Source organism: Brachyhypopomus gauderio, chromosome 15 (assembly GCF_052324685.1).
Source record: "Brachyhypopomus gauderio isolate BG-103 chromosome 15, BGAUD_0.2, whole genome shotgun sequence".
NCBI lineage: Eukaryota > Metazoa > Chordata > Actinopteri > Gymnotiformes > Hypopomidae > Brachyhypopomus > Brachyhypopomus gauderio.
The window spans coordinates 22,376,298-22,398,035 of NC_135225.1; the positions used below are offsets into that span (position 1 = coordinate 22,376,298).

Genomic DNA, 21,738 nt, shown 5'->3' on the forward strand with positions numbered 1-21,738 from the left:
TTTTAACAGATCACACATGTACACATAGGGAATGTTTGATTTTGTAAGATGAGTTGCTTCCTTTAGGATCATGTGATGATTTAAAACAGTGTTTGGGCATGGGGGCAGGGTAATGAAGACATATTTCTCTGGTTGACTGTTTTTCTCTGTTTGACTAACCTACCTATGTTTTTGACTATAAGCAAATGGAAGGCATTGATTTAAGTTATCCAGTGTTGGTACTGCACACTTGTGTGGGTGTGTGTATGCATGCGTGTGCTGGTGTGTGTGCGTGTGCACATGTGAGCATTGTGTGTAGAGACTAAGGAGTAACTGCATTGTACTGTAGTTTAGGATATAGTGGTAGTAAAAAGTTGAAAGTAATAGACAATAATTTGGGACAAGCAAGCAATGTGGTTTTGAAACGCTGGGTAATGAAACCAGTTTATATTCAAACGTTTGTGAAGCTCCAGGAGATAAAACAAGTTTATAATCAAACACTTTGTTTACACAGCTAATAAAGAACCCTTGTCAGTACATTCTCCGGAAATCTTGTCTACTACTTGGTAGTAAGAAAAGCAATCTAAAAACCTTACAGTAAACAGAACTCCTGATTAGTGACTGGACTACAAACAGAAGGTCCCTAAATGTGACCGCTCACTGTGAGCCAGTGAAACTAAATGAAACGTATTTGCTCTACCTGCCTGTTGTGCTGTGCTTGGTAACCCTGCACTGCTTCAACAAAATTATGAATTTATATCCATTTACATCGATTTCCATAGTAGTATAAACAACTAACTCATCTAATATGGCTTCACCCATGTTACTCTGTGTCAATATGTAAATGTTCGATTTTCTCTTTGTCGTTTTGGAATTAGTAGAAATTGTTATATTTCTTGCATGTTTTCTTGTCTCCTGGTGCTGTATCAGGTGAGAAGGTAGATGTGACGGCTCCCCCCGGGGAATGTGCGTTTGGCTCCAGTGGTATGGCCCAGGGCCCCCACCACGGCATCCTCCTCTTCCCAGAAATCTGTCTCATGGAGCTGCAGCTGCTGGCTAACAGCTCGCCAGACATGGATGTTCTGGGCCACGTACTGCAAAGTCTGCTGGGAGCCATACGAGGTCACCCTTGCAACGCTGCGATGATCTACCAGCAGGTACATCCCTTACCACCTGTGATACAAATGCCACCTTGACAGAGATCAAGGAGGAATATGGGCACCATTGGTCTGGGAAGAAAGTCAAAGTTTTCAGAGACTCCATCATTGCTGTTTTATGTCTACAGCATTAATGATTAATAGCATTTAAGCAATGGTTGCAGATCCAGACAGATTAAAACATGTTGGGAAAACAATAGGTAACTGAAATTGAATCAGAGTGGTATTATCCTGTCCAATCAGAGATTATCATACTGTAGCTCTAAAACAATATCAAGAGTAGGCCTGAGCCATTTTTGTATTTTGAGACTGAAAGTCAATGTACACACTGTACACAGGCGACGCCAGACGCAGTTAATAGGGAACTGTCAGGATCAGGGGATCTAACTCGACAAGAGTCGAGAGGTTTGGTGGTCGAACTACATGGGGGGGTATACAGGTGGCACCATTGGTGGTTACCAGGCAGGGTAACTGAGTGATTGGGAATTTCACCCTCGGCTGGGAGTCGAGCACCAGGTGGCCACGCATAACTGTGGGCTGACGAAAACACAGCTCGCAGAAAACCAGTGAGAGTGAAGGTCGCGCTCTGTGTGAGTGTTTGTTGTACGGGAGAGTGTGGGTGGGTAGCTAAATCTGTTCTAATTATTTTAATAGTTTTCTTATTTACTTTACTTTTTTATTATCTTTTTACTTTACTTTTTTACATTTTATGTTATTTTAATATTTTTATCTTTAATTTCTTTTAACATTTTCTTTTTGTCTTATCTTTGCTTCCTTTTAATGTTTCTTTTTATTTATACTGTAAAGCACTTTGAGTTGCATGTATGTATGAAAGGTGCTATACAAATAAAGATTATTATTATTATTATTATATAGAACAGATATACAGATAGAACAGCGTTACAATAATCTAGCCTTGATGTCATAAATGCATGGACAAGTTTTTCACAGCAAGAGAGAGCCTATCTCGTACCTTACCGTCTTGCATGAACCTCTGTCTTCTCTTTATTTAATTGCAGAAAATTGCAGGCATCCATGTCTGTATATCATCTATGCAGTCAAACAGTGAGCAAATTGATTTTAGGGCTTTAGGTTCTAGAGAAATGTAAAGTTGAGTGTCATCTGCATATTGATGATAACTAATACCATGTTTGTTAATGATATGTGGTAACGGAAGCATATATAGGTTGAATAGTAACGGCCCAAGAATTGACCCTTGGGGGACGCCACAAGTTATTTTTTGACTTGTGGAGGAAGAGGTGCCTAATACAACCTAAATACCTAATGCATAGTAATCACGCCCAGTTAGATAAGATATAAACCAATCTAAGACTAAGCCACTAAGGCCTACCCAGCTCTGTAGTTGATCAAGAAGTATTTCTTGATCAACGGTGTCAAAAGCGGCTCTTAAATCTAGCTGATATAAGGGTTGATAGTCTGTTAGTGCTTGTTGCTATGTTCTGCCTTATACTAGTAATTTTGTCCCTAAAAAATATAGCAAACTCCTCACATTTTTCAACTGAAACAGATTCAGGGAAGACACAGGAGGTGGGGTTTATTAGCTGATCTATACTTCTGAACAGGGCAGCTGGGTTATTATTAATTATATATAGGTAGAGAAGTAGTTTTTTCTTGCTGATTTCACTTCACTGTTGTAATTCTGCAATGCTGTTTTATAAATATCAAAATGTACTTGCGATTTTGACCTTCGCCAGCGTCTCTCAGCCTGCCTACAATCTTGCCTAAATTTTATAATAGATGGAGTGTTTCTCCAGGGCATCTTAATTCTACCAGAAATAATTTTAGTTACCTTTGGTGCCACAGCATCAATACAGTTCCTAACTCTGTGTGTGAATGTTTCAACTAACTCATTCCCATTTTCTGGGAGAGGAGGGAGGGACTGTATCATGTTTGTGAAGGCCACGGCACTGCCAGCACTGAGATAACGCTTGGTTATTGTGCAGTTTTCACTGAGTGTTCTAATAGATAATGACATATTGAAAAATACACCAAAATGATCAGATATTGCAATCAGTAATTGCATCAGTAATTTCAGTATTATTAATCTCTATGCGTTTAGAAATGATCAAATCTAAAATGTGGCCATGCTTATGCGTTGGGCTTGATACATGCTGTACGGGATTAAAAGCATTCTCATGAATTCTGAAGTGATTGGATTTGTGGATATATCCACATGAATATTAAAATCCCCAGCAATTAAAACATAATCAAAATCAATTAAAATCCTAGAAAGCATTTCTGCAAAATCTTCAAGAAAATCTGTATGTAGTCTGGGAGGATGATAGATAACAATCAAAATAACTGAATAAGTACTGTTGAGTTGTACTGCCAGATATTGAAACGTAGGATGTTCCCCTAATGAGATCTGCTTACAGCGGAATGGTTTATGGTAAAAACATGCAACACCACCACCTCTCTTATTTACTCTAGAGACATTAAAATAGTTAGTCGGTAGGTGAAGCTTCATTTAGCACTATTGCTCCATTGCTATCAAGCCAAGTCTCTGTTAGAAAAAGAAAGTCCAGACAATAATCTTCAATTAATTTAGCTATTATAAAAGAATTGTTTGTGAGTGAGCGGGTATTTAGTAAGGCAGGGTACCCGCGGGTCCTTAAAAAGTCTTAAAATGTCTTAAATTTAGTTTTCCATATTCAAGGCCTAAAAATGTCTTAAAATGTCTGGAATTTTATGAGGGGAGGCATTAAATTATTATAAGTGTGTGTTGTTCAGTTGTTCTGGCGCGATGTGAACTTTGCCGAATGTAGCGCTAGGACCATGCAGAAAATAACCGCTCCAGGTTCCTAGTGCTAGATTCCTAGCGCTGGAGTATACGGCCTCAACAACGTCAACAATTTTCGTTCGCCAACCGCATCCCCCCCCCCGGTCAACGATGTGGAACACACCTGCATCCCCAGTAATAGTATTATTTTTTCTTGTGAGAGGTATTAAAAAGGTCTTAAAAGTCATTGAATTTGAGATTTAAAAATGTGCAGATACCCTGGTAAGGAGACTTTGAAACTTTGTGTAAGCCATTAGGGAGATATTTATGGTGAAATGGAATTGGTAATTTCTGCAAATTTATCATTATAAAATGTCCCTATAAATCAAATACAGTATTTAAACTGTGTTTGATGATTTTGCAAATGGTTCAGCAATTGTAAATTGAAATGTGGCTTCATGCAGCTCTTATCATTTGTCAACAGGGTGGTGTGAAAACCATTCTTACTGGCTTTGAGAACATACTTAGTCAGTCAGATCCCTGCTATAAAGGTGTGTATTCTTGCATTTCTAAAATCTATTTTGGATCGCTTTGTGTAGAATACGTAATCTGTAGCATAGGCCAGAGTAGCACTGTTCAGCAAAAATGACCTGATGGCCTTTATGAACCTGAACTACAAAAGACTCATCAGGGAATTCTAGGATTGGTCCACACCTTCATGACAAGTTATTGGTGCTCTTATGACTAATTGTATTAATTATATTGTCTCATCCTGATATTTAAAATAATAACAAATTGAATAAATTGAGGCAATTTGTGTAAAAGATGCTTTGATATTCCCTGCAGAGTGCCAGACAGTGCTGGTGGAGCTGTTGGTTGCCATGGTGAGCAGTAGGATCACAGCTGAAGAGCTGGCCTTATTGATCCACATCTTCATGGAGAAGGTGCCTCCCACTGTAAGTGTCACCTCAGTATATTCTGGTGATTTACCATTAACTATATAGTTCTCAGACACTTGTAGCATCATGTTTGGTTAAATCCTAATTGTAAATCAGGGATTTACAATTTTAAGATGTTTTCGCACTTGAATTGATGATCCACTGATGACTATTGAAGCATCTTCAGGATTACAACACTGCTGCTAAGCATTCCACTGCTAGATAGCATGATTAAAAACCTTAAATGTACTTAAATGAGATTCAAATATGATCTATTTAGCTATTTCTGTCTGATGTTTCACTGCTAAAATGCAGTCTACAGGGTGGCCGCGGGTCCTTAAAAAGTCTTAAATGGTATTAAATTTCATTTTTGTCAAATAAGGCCTTGAAAAGTCTTATTTTGTCTTAAATTTTCAACCACAATGTCTTAAATTTGCGGAGCTAAATTTAGGGATGAATAATTCCGTTAGCGGTGTGTTGAACTTAAATATTGCTCGCAAGTATTTCGGGCTTAACGAGCACCGGTAGTTGTTGGACTGGCGGGATCATAATTTCATGCGGGCTGTATGTACGTTAACGTCTGTTCGGAGAGATGGGGAAATGCAAACTTAGCCAGAAATGGTTGGAAGACCCGACATATTCTTGGTGGCTCAGAGCTGTCACAGATACCAGCGAGGCTCGTCAGCAGCAGCCTGCAATATCTACGTTTTGCCCAACAAGAGAACCATTCAGTCGAGCTCTGCTCAACGTCGCATTCACGCTGTAGGCTATGCGGCTCTACCAATACTTTGAAGGCTTAGGTAATATGGGCGCTAAAAACAGTTAAGAGTCACCAGTCATACAGATCCAACGAAGGAATTGACTCATTGTTTAAAACCATGTTCCCTGATGCCGCCTTCAAGTCTGGTTTATACTTTCGCGAGTGACCGTAGCGCGTGAACCTCCGCGAACGGCGGGACCGTTGCAGTGTTGTCCGAAACGATATATGTGTTAGTATAAAGAAACACTCCTCAAAAACAGGGGAAGGAACATTTACCTGACCAATTTAATGTTACTTTGTGTTCCAAGTTTGACAAGTGCTGAAATTTAGGCTAAAGTACTTAAAAATGCTTGAAATTGTAACTGCTTCATTTCACAACAAATATCTGTCTGACTGAACAGTTCTCTTTACGTTAACAAATACGAGCCTCTTGTAATTCCAGGACGAAACATGAGAGAACGTGAATACGTTAAGATTGGGCGTTTTGAAAATAAACAACCATTAAATAATGTGATAAAAAAGCGAATTATTTCGAGTATATGTATAAATATTTTACTTATTTAAGTTTAATGTGCTGGGATATATAGAAATGGACCATGAAAGTGACGTACAAATGATTTAATTCCATCTTGTTACGGTGTATGAACCCTGCAAACATGACTTGGTTAATTGCAAGCCGCTCGCGCATGGGCGAAACCACCGCGATTACGTCATTTTCGACGCAGCGGCTGACGAGCGGCTCGCGCGCTGTCGTACACCTCTCGAAATTTGTAAAAACTTCGCGCGCGCCGCGCTTCAGCGCAATTAACCAAGTCATGTTTGCAGGGTTCATACACCTTAACAAGATGGAATTAAATCATTTGTACGTCACTTTCAAGGTTAAGTATAAACCAGTTATAATAATAATTTACTTGCTGAACAAGCCGAAGGGAAAGCAGGAACCCTGATGGCCAAAGTGATCACAAAATCAAACATCCTTAGAAAGAGTTTCAGAGAAAAAGTAGCAGAACTGAAAGGGGTTGAGCATGAGCTGGAGTGTGGATCAGAAAAACAGGAAAATGGCCTAGTGTGTGTGTGTGTGTGTGTGTGTGTGTGTGTGTGTGTGTGTGTGTGTGTGTATGGTATGATGCTGTTGTCAGTGTTTGAATTTTGTTTTGTATAAAGTTTCATTGTGTATACTGTACAGTGAAAAAAAATGTAATGTTTGTGTCTTGTATTGTCCGTCTTGTGCATTAACATTTGAAGTTTTCAAGCAGCTAGATTAATTAATGTAAATAATCAGTTGGTTTTTGTGCTTTATTTTAACGTGTATGATCTTGCGAGTTGGTCTTAATTTTATTTGGAAAACGGTATTAAAAAGTCTTAAAATGTCTTAATTTTCCCTTGGTCAAACCTGTAGACACCCTGAGTCTAGTGTGGTGAAAGGAAGAAATTTTCTGTAGTAAACATGGATTTGCCCTTGGAAGTATTTTTGCCAGTTACAAATGTTCAAGGTGAATTCTCCTAGTCTGAATGTTTTTTTTTTGCATATAGTTCCATAGTAACTTTGTGCAGTCCTTGTATACACTGTACAACCAGCATGTTGCCCAGTCTCCCTAGTTTTGAGGGAACTGATGGTGTGGAGCAGAGGTGGGGACTCGAGTCACATGACTTGGAATCGAGTCAGACTCGAGTCATTAATATTAAGACTTTTGACTTGACTTGAAAAAATATTCAGAGACTTAGACTTGACTTGGACTTTTACACCAATAAATTGGGACTTGAATTGGACTTGAACCTGTTTACTTGCAAAGACTTGATTTTTTTTACCCCAAATCTAAATTTTAAAACGCATATTAATATTTATAAAGTGCGCCCCATTAATTTCATTTCCGTCCTTATGACGCAGACCGGTGTTACACCAGATTCTGTGACCGTAGAGTTTTGTGACCACAGGGGGCGCTATTTCACAGTTTCTGTTCAGAGGCACAAACGCTTTACGAATGCTACGTAAACTACGCTGATGCACTTTCTTTACTCGTTTTTTTGGTGTCCACGAGCCAAAATATGACAGATGTTTATATTTACATTTTATCGTCTCTTAGTTACATAAATGTACTTAAACAAGATTTACCATGCCCTCACCATTGCAGCCAACAAAGAAATCATGAATGGGATGTACAGGTGAGCCTTTTTAACTGGGGTCACCAATTCTGACGGCAGCCATCAGAATATGTGACCCCACTGAATCTCCAGGTAATAATAGTACACCGTGACCCCACAATAACAGAAAACAATGAAAAAATAACCCTAAACTTTTATTAGTCTATATTTAAACATTTAATCCAAATGTTTAGAATGACCATTCGTAATGACAGCATCTTGCTTACGATGAAGCTTGCTATTTTCGTGTAAAATGATGTAACGAAACATTCTTGTTTAAGTACATTTATGTAATTAAGAGAAGATAAAATGTAAATGATCTGTCATCTTTTGGCTGGCGGACACCAACAAAACGAGTAAAGAAACACATCAGCGTAGCATTCGTAAAGAGTTGGTGCCTGTAAAAAAAAAAAGACTCGAAAGGACTTGAAATTCCAAGTTTCAGACTTGGGACTTGACTTGACGGTTGCCTGTCTTGACTCGAGACTTGACTTGAGTTGACTGTCTTTGCTTGAGACTTGACTCGGGACTTGAGGATAAAGACTTGGACTTACTTGAGACTTGCAAAACACTGACTTGGTCCCACCTCTGGTGTGGAGCACCTTTTGTTGGTTGCAAAGGCTGTTCATAATAATACTCTGTATGACATAATACTCTGTATTAGGATTGTAGACTATAGTTTCACTCCAGCTCCCTGTAATTAATTCATACTGTAGTGTACTGTAGTTTCACCATGTTCTTGTTTTCACCTCTTCTGAAGGAGATCTTGCTGAAAGGCCTTCTGCAGATAGTGGAGGCTAACACCCATCCAGAGCCCCTGCACTACCTGTCCTTCCCCATGCTTCTGGGCTCCAGTACCCCAGGCACCAGCTCGGTAGGGTTGAGGACCAGCGGAGTGACTAGACCCAGAGCAGGGGTGGGCGTGCTCTGGGGGGGCATGTTGTCCGTCAGCAGGGCTGAGGGCGATGGACGGCCTGGGCATCTACGTGCTTCCCCTTGGCACATTGCTCCCCTCCACCTTGCTGTGGTGGGGCAGAATTGCTGGCCGCATATGGCCAGTGGCTTCAGTGCCTCACTCTGGGTGCGAGTTGTGAAGAATGAGGATGAGGACAGGATTCTGTACAGAGGTATGACCAGACTTCTGCAACTGTTGGTTTTAGCACTTTAGCACATTCTGTGACTGCTCGATACTGCATGTTGTTCTTTCTAGTATGGATGTATTGATTTATCATATTCACTGAACACAATATTTGCTTGCATTTTTACAGTGCATCTTCTCAAACACTTGACTGTACATGTGTCATGGTTGCATGTTTCAGATGAAGAGCCAACAAGGGGTGACACTGTCCAACATGGGGCTTCCCAGCTGGTGGAACAGCATGGGGAGAAGAATCTGCTGCATGTTCTCTCCATGGGCTCCAAAGCCTTGATGCTGCAGGTCTGGGCAGACACCTCTACTGGGACCTGCACCTTCAGGTACACTTATACTTAATCATGCCATGAAACTTTAAAATGTTGTCTTCTCTAGTGAAATTTGTCTCTCTCTAGTTTTTTCAATGGATTGATGATCAGTGAGCCATGCTTTTGGAGTAACTTTGGATTTGTGGTTGAAGGATCTGTATCGATCCCAATGATGAGATGAAAGCTGGTCTGTTGGCTCAGACTGAATCTGCTGAAGGACTGCTGACTGCAGGCCAGTGGCAGCACTTGGCGCTTACCTACACGCAGCAGCCCGAGGGCAAGAAGAACATCCATGGATGTGTGGTGCTCTGGGTGTGTGGCATCAAGTGAGTCAGCCCTAACATCCCACACAAACACTGATCTGAATTGAACAGTAATGCAAATTTCTAGACTGTTTCTATGTTTTTATCTTTGAGATTTGTATATTTAGCTACCCACATACCTTTTAACCCTTAGATGCATAACTGGGTCAAAAATGACCCCGTGAAGGTTGTTTTCTTGAAATATCTTCATAATGAAAAATTTTCTTTTCATATTCCATGTATTCCTCAAAAACATGTTTGACAGTATTAATTGCAGTGCATGATCAATGTTTCTTTTTGTTGTTAAAACATTGCTAGGATGCAGAAGCTAGTCAATACTAAATTTGTGTTCTTATAAACTATCTTGTATGTATCTTGAAGTGTTTCTCATTGCAGTTGTTTGCTTGGTACCAATAAACTGCAGCACATTCCATCTGTATTTCCCTCAGAAAGTGCGAGGTCTCACTGGACTACACCCTACTTAGGAAGTCCAGTCTCTCTTCTGATAGTAACAAGACCTTCTGTATGTTGGGCCACTGCCTAAATGCTTCAGAAGAGTTGCCTCAGGATGTGGTCCCGCGCATTGATATGGGCACCTTACTCCTCTTTAATGGTAAAGAGTCAACCCTACTCCTCTTTAATCACACATCCTCTTTCTCAACTCCACTCTATCCGTCCCTCTCTTTTAAAACCTTGGATTACATCTATCATTTTGTGTTAATACAATAGCTTTTGTGAAATTTGGCTTTTATTTCACGTATCTTCTTCAATGAATAACCGGATATTCCTCTGACAGCCCTGTCATTTGTGATGGTGTAGTCAGCCTTTGTTTAGTCAGGTTTGTTTATTTTTGAGGAGCTAGTGCAGATATATTTCTGGTAGCTGTTTGGTGTGTGATGTTCTTTCCTTACACTGCTGTGTGTGGGTGGGCATGTCTTTCAGGTCTTTTGGTGTGTGATGTTTCCTTACACTGCTATGTGTGGGTGGGCATGTCTTTCAGGTCTTTTGGTGTGTGATGTTCTTTCCTTACACTGCTATGTCTTTCAGGTCTTTTTGAGGGGAGGGAGCTCCTCATTGTTTGTAGCTGCTGTGCCTTCTACATTCCCTTAAACAGAAAAAGCTACTAGATAATGGCTATGCTGCTGCTACTGACTACAGTCATGGCCAAAAGTTTTGAGAATGACATAAATATTATATTTTCACATGATCTGCTGCCCTCTGGTTTTTATGTGTGTTTGTCAGATGTTTTTATCACATACAGAATTGCAATCATATTATGAGTAACAAAAGCCTTTATTGACCGTTAGAATGAGTTAATGCAGCAAGTCAATATTTGCAGTGTTGACCCTTCTTCTTCAGGACCTCTGCAATTCTCCGTGGCATGCTCTCAATCAACTTCTGGACCAAATCCTGACTGATAGCAGTCCATTCTTGCACAATCAATGCTTGCATTTTGTCAGAATGTGTAGGTTTTTGTTTGTCCAACCGTCTCTTGATGATTGACCACAAGTTCTCAATGGGATTAAGATCTAGGGAGTTTCCAGGCCATGGACCCAAAATCTCTATGTTTTGTTCCCTGAGCCATTTTGTTATCCCCTTTGCTTTATGGCAAGGTGCTCCATCATGCTGGAAAAGGCATTGTTGATCACCAAACTGCTCTTGGATGGTTGGGAGAAGTTGCTCTCGGAGGACATTCTGGTACCATTCTTTATTCATGGCTGTTTTTTTAGGCAAGACTGTGAGAGAGCCGATTCCCTTGGCTGAGAAGCAACCCCACACATGAATGGTTTCAGGATGCTTTACAGTTGGCATGAGACAAGACTGGTGGTAGCGCTCACCTCGTCTTCTCCGAACAAGCTGTTTTCCAGATGTCCCAAACAAGAGAAAATGACTTTAGCCCAGTCCTCAGCAGTCCACTCCCTGTACCTTTTGTAGAATATCAGTCTGTCCCTGATGTTTTTTCTGGAGAGAAGTGGCTTGAAGTGGCCCTCCTTGAGACCAGGCCTTGCTCCAAGAGTCTCCGCCTCACAGTGCGTGCAGATGCACTCACACCTGCCTGCTGCCATTCCTGAGCAAGCTCTGCACTGCTGGTAGCACGATCCCGCAGCTGAAACACTTTTTTTTTTCAATAATCTGTTTATTGGAATTTTCAAAAGTATGCAACAAAATATGCCAATGATAAACAAGAACGAATAACTGCGCCATGTACAAGTTATTAAAGCAAAAACATAAAAAGAAAAAAGAAAATTCTTTATTAAGTAAATATAAATAAAATAAGTACAGTGGACAGTAATTGAAAGAAAAAACACAAAATCAAATTTTGTTACAAAGCTCAGTCAGTTGAGGCAAATAAATATGAAATACAACTACATGGGTTCTATAGGTTCTCTAAGGGAGGTCAAAAGAAGATGACCTTTGAACATAGTCGAGAAATGGGTCCCAAACTTTATGAAATTTCTGTAATGAACCAACTCTGATATTTCTAATTTTTTCTAATTTCACCACCCTACACATTTCTTGAATCCATGTACTGTGGGATGGAGGTGTAAGAGATTTCCATTTCAACAATATTAAGCGTCTAGCGAGGAGAGTGGCCAAAGACACAAACCAAGCCTCCAATGTAGAAAGAGACAACAAAGGGGGGGTCACACCAAACAATACCGTAAAAACATTGGGTTCAACAGGCCTACCTATAATGTCTGCTAACGATTTAAAAATTTTGGACCAATATAAGTATAAAGAGGGGCAAGACCAAAAGGTGTGTACATGGTTTGCTGATGCCTGCCGACATCTATCACATGTCGGATCAATGTTCTTATCAATATATGAAAGTCTGAGCTTTGTAAAATGAGCTCGGTGTATTATTTTACATTGGAGGAGGCCATGTTTAGCACAAATAGACGTGCTATGAACCATCGTCAAAGCCCCCCCCAAATCTCCTCTGAAATTGTTTCCCCTAATTCTGATTCCCAATGGGATTTGATTATATCAAGGGAGGCTAAACGTAATAAATGGATCCGTTCATAAAGGTATGAGATGAACCCCTTTACAGAGGCAACTGGTTTAAGAAAAGTATACAAAGAGGTTTCCTCCGGTAAACTGGGAAAATGTAAAGACATATTTCTGACAAAAGTGCGAATCTGCAGATATCTAAAAAAAATGATTTTTGGGTAAACCAAATTTATTTACCAATTGTTCAAATGTTACAAATATATCGTCAATCAATAAATCTCTGAAAGTTTTGATACCCAGATTACTCCATATTGAAAATGCACCATCTACCAGTGAAGGAGGAAATGTAGGGTTTGCAGCTATTGGGGTCAAATTAGAAAAAGTTTGCAACCCAAAATAACCTCTAAATTGGTTCCAGATTCTCAAAGAGGTCTTAACCACAATATTTCTTACGTATTTTGGGTCTGGGCCCTGAACGGAGGCACTTAATAAAGATGCTAAAGATGCGGGTCTCGAGGAAAAAGCCTCCATCTTAAGCCAGATAAGCGAAGTCGAAAGACCGGTATTCTGGAGCCAGTACTGTACAACTCTCAGGTTAGATGCCCAATAATAAAATTTAAAATTAGGTAATGCCATTCCAATGAAACACTTTAAGAGACGTTCCTGACGCTTGCTGGTCTTTCTTGGGTGCCCTGGAGCTTTTTTGGCAATAATGGAACCTCTCTCCTTGAAATTCTTGATGATGCGATAGATTTTTGACTGAGGTGCAATCTTTCTAGCTGCGATACTCTTCCCTGTTAGACCATTTTTGTGCAGTGCAATGATGACTGCACGTGTTTCTTTAGAGATAACCATGGTTAACAGAAGAGAAACAATGATGCCAAGCACCAGCCTCCTTTTAAATTGTCCAGTGGAGTCATTCTTACTTAATCATGACAGATTGATCTCCAGCCCTGTCCTCATCAACACCCACATCTGTGTTAATGGAGCAATCACTGAAACGATGTTAGCTGGTCCTTTTAAGGCAGGGCTGCAATGAAGTTGAAATGTGTTTTGGGGGATAAAGTTCATTTTCTAGGCAAATATTGACTAATTAAAATATTTGCAATTAATTGCTGTTAAGCTGATCACTCAGCTTAAGGGAAGGGAACACTTAAACAACACAATATAACTCCAAGTCAACCACACTTCTGTGAAACCAACCTGTTCATTAGGAAGCAACACTGATTGTGAATCAATTTCACCTGCTGTTGTGCAAATGGAATAGACAACAGGTAGAAATGAGAGGCAATTAGCAAGACCCCCCCCAATAAAGGAGTGGTTCTGCAGGTGGGGACCACAGGCCACTTCTCAGTACCTATGCTTTCTGGCTGATGTTTTGGTCACTTTTGAATGTTGGTGGTCCTTTCACACTCGTGGTAGCATGAGACGGACTCTACAACCCACACAAGTGGCTCAGGTAGTGCAGCTCATCCAGGATGGCACATCAATGCGAGCTGTGGCAAGAAGGTTTGCTGTGTTTGTCAGCGTAGTGTCCAGAGGCTGGAGACGCTACCAGGAGACAGGCCAGTACACCAGGAGATGTGGAGGAGGCCGTAGGAGGGCAACAACCCAGCAGCAGGACCGCTACCTCCGCCTTTGTGCAAGGAGGAACAGGAGGAGCACTGCCAGAGCCCTGCAAAATGACCTCCAGCAGGCCACAAATGTGCATGTGTCTGCACAAACGGTTAGAAACCGACTCCATAAGGATGGTATGAGGGCCCGATGTCCACAGATGGGGGTTGTGCTCACAGCCCAACACCGTGCAGGACGCTTGGCATTTGCCAGAGAACACCAGGATTGGCAAATTCGCCACTGGCGCCTTGTGCTCTTCACAGATGAAAGCAGGTTCACACTGAGCACATGTGACAGAGACTGGAGACGCCATGGAGAGCGATCTGCTGCCTGCAACATTCTTCAGCATGACGGGTTTGGCAGTGGGTCAGTAATGGTGTGGGGTAGCATTTCTTTGGAGGGCCGCACAGCCCACCATGTGCTCACCAGAGGTAGCCTGACTGCCATTAGGTACCGAGATGAGATCCTCAGACCCCTTGTGAGACCATATGCTGGTGCGGTTGGCCCTGGGTTCCTCCTAATGCAGGACAATGCTAGACCTCATTTGGCTGGAGTGTGTCAGCAGTTCCTGCAAGATGAAGGCATTGAAGCTATGGACTGGCCCGCCTGTTCCCCAGACCTGAATCCGATTGAGCACATCTGGGACATCATGTCTCGCTCCATCCACCAACGTCATGTTGCACCACAGACTGTCCAGGAGTTGGCGGATGCTTTAGTCCAGGTCTGGGAGGAGATCCCTCAGGAGACCATCCGCCACCTCATCGGGAGCATGCCCAGGCGTTGTAGGGAGGTCATACAGGCACGTGGAGGCCACACACAATACTGAGCCTCATTTTGACTTGTTTTAAGGACATTACATCAAAGTTGGATCAGCCTGTAGTGTGTTTTTCCACTTTAATTTTGTGTGTGGCTCCAAATCCAGGCCTCCATTGGTTAACCTTGGAGGTCCACTGACACGGTGCCGTGTTCTAATCTATGTTTTTATTAACATCTCTACGCAAAGATATTGTAGCAACGAGGTTCATATCATTTCATGGAACTGTCTGGCCCATTAAATTTTGCCGTAGTAGAGAATAGAGGGTTAAATAGAATAGAGGTTTAAAATCATGTCTACATTTGATTTGTACATTCATGTGTCACTAAAATATACACCTGCCAGTCCTCTCGTGATGGGGAGACTTGTGTGTCATTTATTACATGACCAGTCCATCATCATGACATCACTAATATCTATCTAATATCGGGAGAAGACAGACCCTACTGTTCTCATTTGACATCTGGTTGTAATGCTTGAAGGCAAATGTTTTAATATTTGCTATGATAAGTATTAATCATGTCATGCTTAAAAGTGGAATGGCTGCTTGGCTTAGAATGTTTGCATTGGAATGCAATTGTGACATCATTCCACTTTCTTTCTGAAACACCATCAGCACAGAATGAAATCCAGAGAGTTTCACGCTACCACCATTGTGCAGTAGAAGTGATGAATACAAATGCAATGCCGATTATGTAATTGCCTCTGTATCTGAGGCCAGTCATTGCCTTTTGTAAGAGCTTATGCACTGAGAATGCCAAAATGGAATGAGATCAATGGCATTGCTAGATATATGCTCATATGTTATAGAAAAGCTATAACACTAAACTTAAAATATTCACTTTTTCTATTTATTTCTATTTTTTCTATTTTCTATTTTTATGTTTTGCTTTTCATTTGGCATTGATATATTTACATATCTTATTGCTTTTGGTTTTTCATTTACTAGAGTTGGTTTGCCCCCTTAGCAGCCTTGTTTGAGAGCACTGTGGGACAGCTCTGTGGGTATGGCTCTGTGGGTACGGCCCTGTGAGACAGCTCTGTGGGCATGGCTCTGTGGGCACAGCTCTGTGGGTACGGCCCTGTGAGACAGCTCTGTGGGCATGGCTCTGTGGGCACAGCTCTGTGGGTACGGCCCTGTGGGCATGGCTCTGTGGGCATGGCTCTGTGGGCATGGCTCTGTGAGTACGGCCCTGTGAGACAGCTCTGTGGGCATGGCTCTGTGGGCATGGCTCTGTGAGACAGCTCTGTGGGCACGGCTCTGTGGGCACAGCTCTGTGGGCACGGCCCTGTGAGACAGCTCTGTGGGCACGGCTCTGTGGGCACGGCTCTGTGGGCATGGCTCTGTGGGTACGGCCCTGTGAGACAGCTCTGTGGGCACGGCTCTGTGGGCACGGCTCTGTGGGCATGGCTCTGTGGGCACGGCCCTGTGAGACAGCTCTGTGGGCATGGCTCTGTGGGTACGGCCCTGTGGGCATGGCCCTGGAGTCTTCAATGAAAGAGTTTCTGCTGTGCACATACTTGTGCTTACATGCTTTGGATCTTTTCCTGTTCTTTGTTCTAGAGCTTGTTGACAGTTTTGCAGAGTTACAAATGAAGACTTATACTGTATGAAATGTTACATCAGGCAGGTTTTATAAGCAATTTAAATATTTTATTGATCAACTGCAAATAAAAAATATTAAAAAACAAATTTTGACCCCACCATCAAAACTTTTATGAAGCTCGAAAGCATGTATTGTTACACTGATAAGCCACACAATTTTTTCTGTTTTGCTAATACTTGTTTATCTTTGATGTTTTAGGCTCCAAAATCAACACTGAGGAAGCATTTTATCTTTACGCCAGTGGCCCTGACCTCACATCCATCATGCCATGCAAGTACGGGAAGCCCAGTGGGACACTGTCCAAGTATGTTACTCAGGAAGGTCTTCAGTGTGAACAGATTCGAGACCTGTTGATGAGGAGTTCGGGAGTAGATACATCGCTTCTTATCGTAAGTCTGAAATTGCCTTAAGATTACATACAACGTGACTTCAGTGCATTATGAGTTCACCAACTGTGAGGGTTGTAGTGAGGACCAGATGTGGTGAGGTGAACATGTGTGGGGGCTATCCATTCAGTTTGGCATTCCGGGGGGAGGGATGTCCAACCATTCAGTGTGTCAGTGTATCAGTAAATTACAAACTACATCTTTGTACTTGTACAGTGACAAAAAAGAGATTATGTTTGGTGATTAAAGACCGTCTACCAGATGAAGTGTTCATTAGTTTCTTACCCTTTGAATAATGAGTGCAAATTTTGTTTGCATATTGAAAACATAGTTTAACTCTGGCCCTCTCCACTGATGTTATGTTTTAATTAGCAGTTGTGAATTTTACCCTAGGTGTGTGCAGTTCCTTGGATTCACATGCAAATATATTATAGACTGTATAATTATGCCAATGACAAGTCACTTAATAGGAGTTGTTTACTGCACTTCTTGTCCCAGGAGAGCCTGGCAGTTGTATACTCACCCAGCAGCCCATCTACATACACCATCTATGAACCAGTCATCCATCTGAAGGGCCAGGCCAAGACACCTGTACCATCCCAAAGGCCTTTTAGTGTTAAAGACGCACAGAGCTCCACGATCGAGCCCTTGACACTCAGGAGTCTACAGGCTGCATGGTCTGTCGGCCTCCACAGCTGCCTCCATAAGATTGGAGGCACTGGTACATTCGTCTTCCTCTTTGCTCGGGTAATTGCCTTTTTTGTAAACCTAAGCAGTTTGAAGTTTGGTGTCATTTTTGACAATTTTGTTTGGCAAACTCCTGTCTTTGCCATTTGAAAGGCCTTATACCCATAAAACACCAGTGTGCATACATTGGTTTATGCAGTTAACTGCTTTAATGGCTTAATGAAGTCTGTTTCTCTTTATCTTCTCTCTTAGGTGGTGGAGTTGAGTAATTGTGAGAGAACCCAGGCATTGGCTCTGCAGGTGCTGTTGTCTCTGGTTAAATTTAATCAACATCGTACACACGAGATGGAGTGTTGCCATGGTTATTCCATGATCCACCAGGTTCTTATCAAGACCAAGTGCATTGTAGGATATCATATCCTTAAGGTGAGCATGCATTTCAAGACTTTAAAGACTTTGTAAAGACCCAGTAGCAAAATCTCTTGTGTGAAAATACAATTATATTCTCTGCAGATGTGTGTGGGGAGCTTGTAAGTTGTATTAAACAGTGCAGCCTGCTGGTTCTGTGTGTTAATGCAGGCAGTTAGCAGAGTCTCTTTTCTTTATTCATGCCATGCTAGGTTAGCCTGTTAGAAGCCATTAGAAGACAGACACTAGAAAAATTTTGCTGAATAGATTAAATATGATGAGCTCATTAATCCTTTACGTTAAATGCAAGATCTAGTTTAGAATTTTTTAAATACACAGACCAAACATCAAGTAAGATTTGAATGCTTCTATCTGCTGATAATGCTGAATAATGCATATGCAACGGTTCTAATAGTCCCCCCTCACAACCCCAAATGTAGTCAGCTGGGAAATATTTTCTACCAGCTGAAGAAACCAGTTCAGCTCAATTCACTTCTTTTGACAGTGTCACATAGCAGCTCTTCAGACACACGGGTCTTTAGTGAAGAAGAGGCCGCAATGGCAGTTCCCTGAGACTGTTCAAGGAGAAAATTGAGAGGAAACGGGGCTGAAAAAAATCTGTGCCTTTTCATTATCTGCAGATAAACCCAGAGTAGCACAGAAGGCAAAAGAAACATGGATGAATATTTAGATAACTATGGACTGTATTAAACAGAGGCATTGGAGAAATACAGAGCAAATATCAATTAAATAAACTTATAACCAGTATTCAAAGTTAAATGAACTTATACTGTTGATTATGCAGAGGAAGAGAGAAAAACGCAGGATTTATCTAATAACAAACTAAGTTTTATTGTTATAGCTGTTGAGCTATTAGAAATGTTAGTGATGTGAACAGAAAGTGATTGGAAGATTGTAAAATAATGGTATATCAGTATGCATTTCCATAACTGGTACCAACTGTCAACATCTATGACATCAGGTAATAAGATACAGCTCTGATTGTACTGCACGCTTAAAATGCCAGCTTAAAACTGATTGTGAATCAATTTCAACTGCTCTTGTGCAAATGGAACAGACAACAGGTAGAAGTGAGAGATTTTCAACTGATTTCAAAGATTTTTATTAATTGAGATCTAGGATGTGTTATTTTAGTGTTCCCTTTATTTTTATGAGCACTATACTAATAATAATTTCTTTAGATCTGGTTAGTGCACTTTTATATTTGGTTTCATTGTCATTCAGCTACACTCATATTTGTTTCTCCTTTATTCTTTATTTCTGCGCATTCTTCTCCCAAAACAGACTGCTTCTGGTATTTATTGGATTGGCAAATATCAGATTAGTGAAGTATTGATATTTGTCAGTTTAATAATTTTTTCCAGTCCTATTATTATTGCAAATCTCTATATGCAACATAAAATATAACTGAATATTATTTAAAGGACTCTTAATGTCTACATTTGGCCTGAATCCATTGTATAAACTTCTACGCTTGCATTGCTAGACCCTTCTGGATGGCTGCTGCAGCAGCACGATCCTAACGCTGGGGGAGGAGGGCCAGTGGCATCTGGATACTGAGTCCACTGCTGTGGTGCACGACCTCAGGCTGCTCTCTGAAATACTACTGGACTGGAAGATATGGGCCAAAGCTCAAGTATACATGCTCACATACTAAACACATGCTTGACACACATTTATATTTATATTGAAATATAAATGTATATAAATATAATATACACAAATGTAAATGTAAATATTGAAATACAATATTGTTATGGCAGATGGGGGATCTTTTTAACACAACAGAATCTCCCAAAACATGTTAAAATCTTACCATCAATGTGTTTGGTAGGGTGGAGTGTGGGAAACTCTGCTGACTGCTCTGGAGATCCTGATCAGAGTGAACCATCCTCAGCAGACATTCAACATCAGGCAGCTCCTTAAAGGCCAGGTTGTGCACCGCTTCCTGCTCACCTGCCAAGTGTTGCAGGTGAGACGCACCATCCAGTAGCTCCACTTCCCTGTTGTGAATTCCCTTGCACCATCCCCACAGATCTCAAAATCTCAAAATGATAGAAATTCCGTATCTCTTCAAATGATACAATTAGGGTGAAATAGCACTCCTATGGTAATATGATGCATATTACCTTACTGATTTTGATATGGCAAAATACATTTGAATATTTTGTATTTTAAAGGATACACCTATATGATTAATCTTTACATTTGAATATTTTGTATTTTAAAGGATAGACCTCCATGATTAATCTTTACATTTGTTAAGCTGTGGAAACCTTTGATTTGTCACTAAATCAATACAACATGTGCAAGATAGCAGGTGATGGAATATTCATGATTGGTTAAAATACTTTAAATTGTAGTAATTTCCAAAATCATTTTCCAAAACCATTACAGTTTCAGGTGTCCAAGATAAGCAGGTCATGTGAAAATAAAGTATAGGACGAAGAGAAAGGTTTTCAATCTTCAATGCCTTTTTTTAGGAGAATCGTGATGAGCACCTCACCTCCATCCCACAAGAAGTCTGCCTTTCCTATGTAAAAATCATTCAGGAGGTGTTGGGTTCTCCCCCTGACATGGACCTGCTGCGACTACTCTATAACTTTCTGTTGGCTGTGCACCCACCTACAAACACCTATGTGTGCCACACACCTTCCAGCTTCTACTTCTCCTTGCATATTGGTGGGTCAAAAGACTTATTCAGCTTTTTGTCAGTACATATGATTGTTTTTCAGTTAACAGTTTGTTTATGTACATATTTTTGCATATGTAATCGGAGCTATATAAAATATTGAATATATCAAACTAGTGTTGTCAAAAAAATCGATATATCAATATGTATCGATACTGAACATTCTGAAACGGTACAATACTCGTTTCTCTTAAGTATCGATTCTTTTTACATAAAATGCGCTTTCATTTGAGCCACCCAAGCTGCCGTAATGCACAGGGCAGTTTGTAATGCTAAAATGGCAGCTAAAGCAAAAGCAGTGCTGTTGGATTCGAAGCAGATACAGATGGAAAACCGGACATGAACAAGCCAGTTTGCAAGCGGTGCTTTTGGAACATTTCAACGAATGGCGCTAAAGCCTGGTTGAGTGACCATAGCGCTCGACTCCGGCCACCTCGCGCGAAACTCTGCGAGCGGTGGAGGCGTTTATACTTTCCGCTTTGCAGTCCGAAACTATATGTGGTAGTATAAAAGAGACACCCCTCAACAAAAGGGGACTGAACACTTACCTGACGAATTCTAATGCTGCTTTGTGTTTCAGGTTTGAAGGTGCTGGAATGTAGGCTAGAGTACTTGAAAATGCTTGAAATTGCGTTCTCCTGTCACGCCCCTTGATCTCGCTGCCCATTGTTAGTCTTGATCAGCTGTTTATGTTTAACTCCTTGATGTGTTTGGTTTATATTCCCGTGTGCCCAATCTTTCCTTGTAAGTCAATTTCTGGTATTCATTGTTGCGAGAGTTGTATGTTCTGTTCCCCGTGTTTGTTATTGGATCTGCCCTTGGTGTTTAACTTTGATCATTGTATGTTCAGCGTTTGGTCCTTTCGATTAGATTTGTTTCGAGTTGTTTCGCAGATCATCATATGTTTGGTTTTGTACTCTTTATTGAGTCAACGCGTTATTGTTTCCTGATGGTTCGTTAGTGAAGTTAGTTGATTTCGCCAGGTCTGTTTTGCATTAGTCCGGTATATTTTATTGTCCTTCAGCGCGATGAACAAAGTCATGTTTGCAGGGTTCATACAGCTTGTGGAATTCAAACA

General features: G+C 40.9%; 1 protein-coding gene across 13 annotated transcripts in view; it reads left to right on the forward strand.

The window, feature by feature from the left end:
* Positions 1–21,738, forward strand: part of lyst (lysosomal trafficking regulator) — a 123,240-nt gene that overhangs the window by 44,932 nt on the left and 56,570 nt on the right. For all 13 annotated transcript variants that reach the window (XR_013121389.1, XM_076975166.1, XM_076975171.1 and 10 more), the window contains 13 exons: positions 910–1,136; positions 4,361–4,427; positions 4,723–4,832; positions 8,477–8,843; positions 9,036–9,192; positions 9,330–9,503; positions 9,929–10,092; positions 16,665–16,855; positions 17,351–17,599; positions 17,792–17,965; positions 19,455–19,604; positions 19,803–19,940; positions 20,452–20,650. Coding sequence is in view for 12 of the 13 variants with exons in the window: in XM_076975166.1 (XP_076831281.1) it covers positions 910–1,136; positions 4,361–4,427; positions 4,723–4,832; positions 8,477–8,843; positions 9,036–9,192; positions 9,330–9,503; positions 9,929–10,092; positions 16,665–16,855; positions 17,351–17,599; positions 17,792–17,965; positions 19,455–19,604; positions 19,803–19,940; positions 20,452–20,650 (2,367 nt within the window). In the remaining variant the exon portion in view is untranslated. The remainder of the gene's footprint in view (positions 1–909; positions 1,137–4,360; positions 4,428–4,722; positions 4,833–8,476; positions 8,844–9,035; positions 9,193–9,329; positions 9,504–9,928; positions 10,093–16,664; positions 16,856–17,350; positions 17,600–17,791; positions 17,966–19,454; positions 19,605–19,802; positions 19,941–20,451; positions 20,651–21,738) is intronic.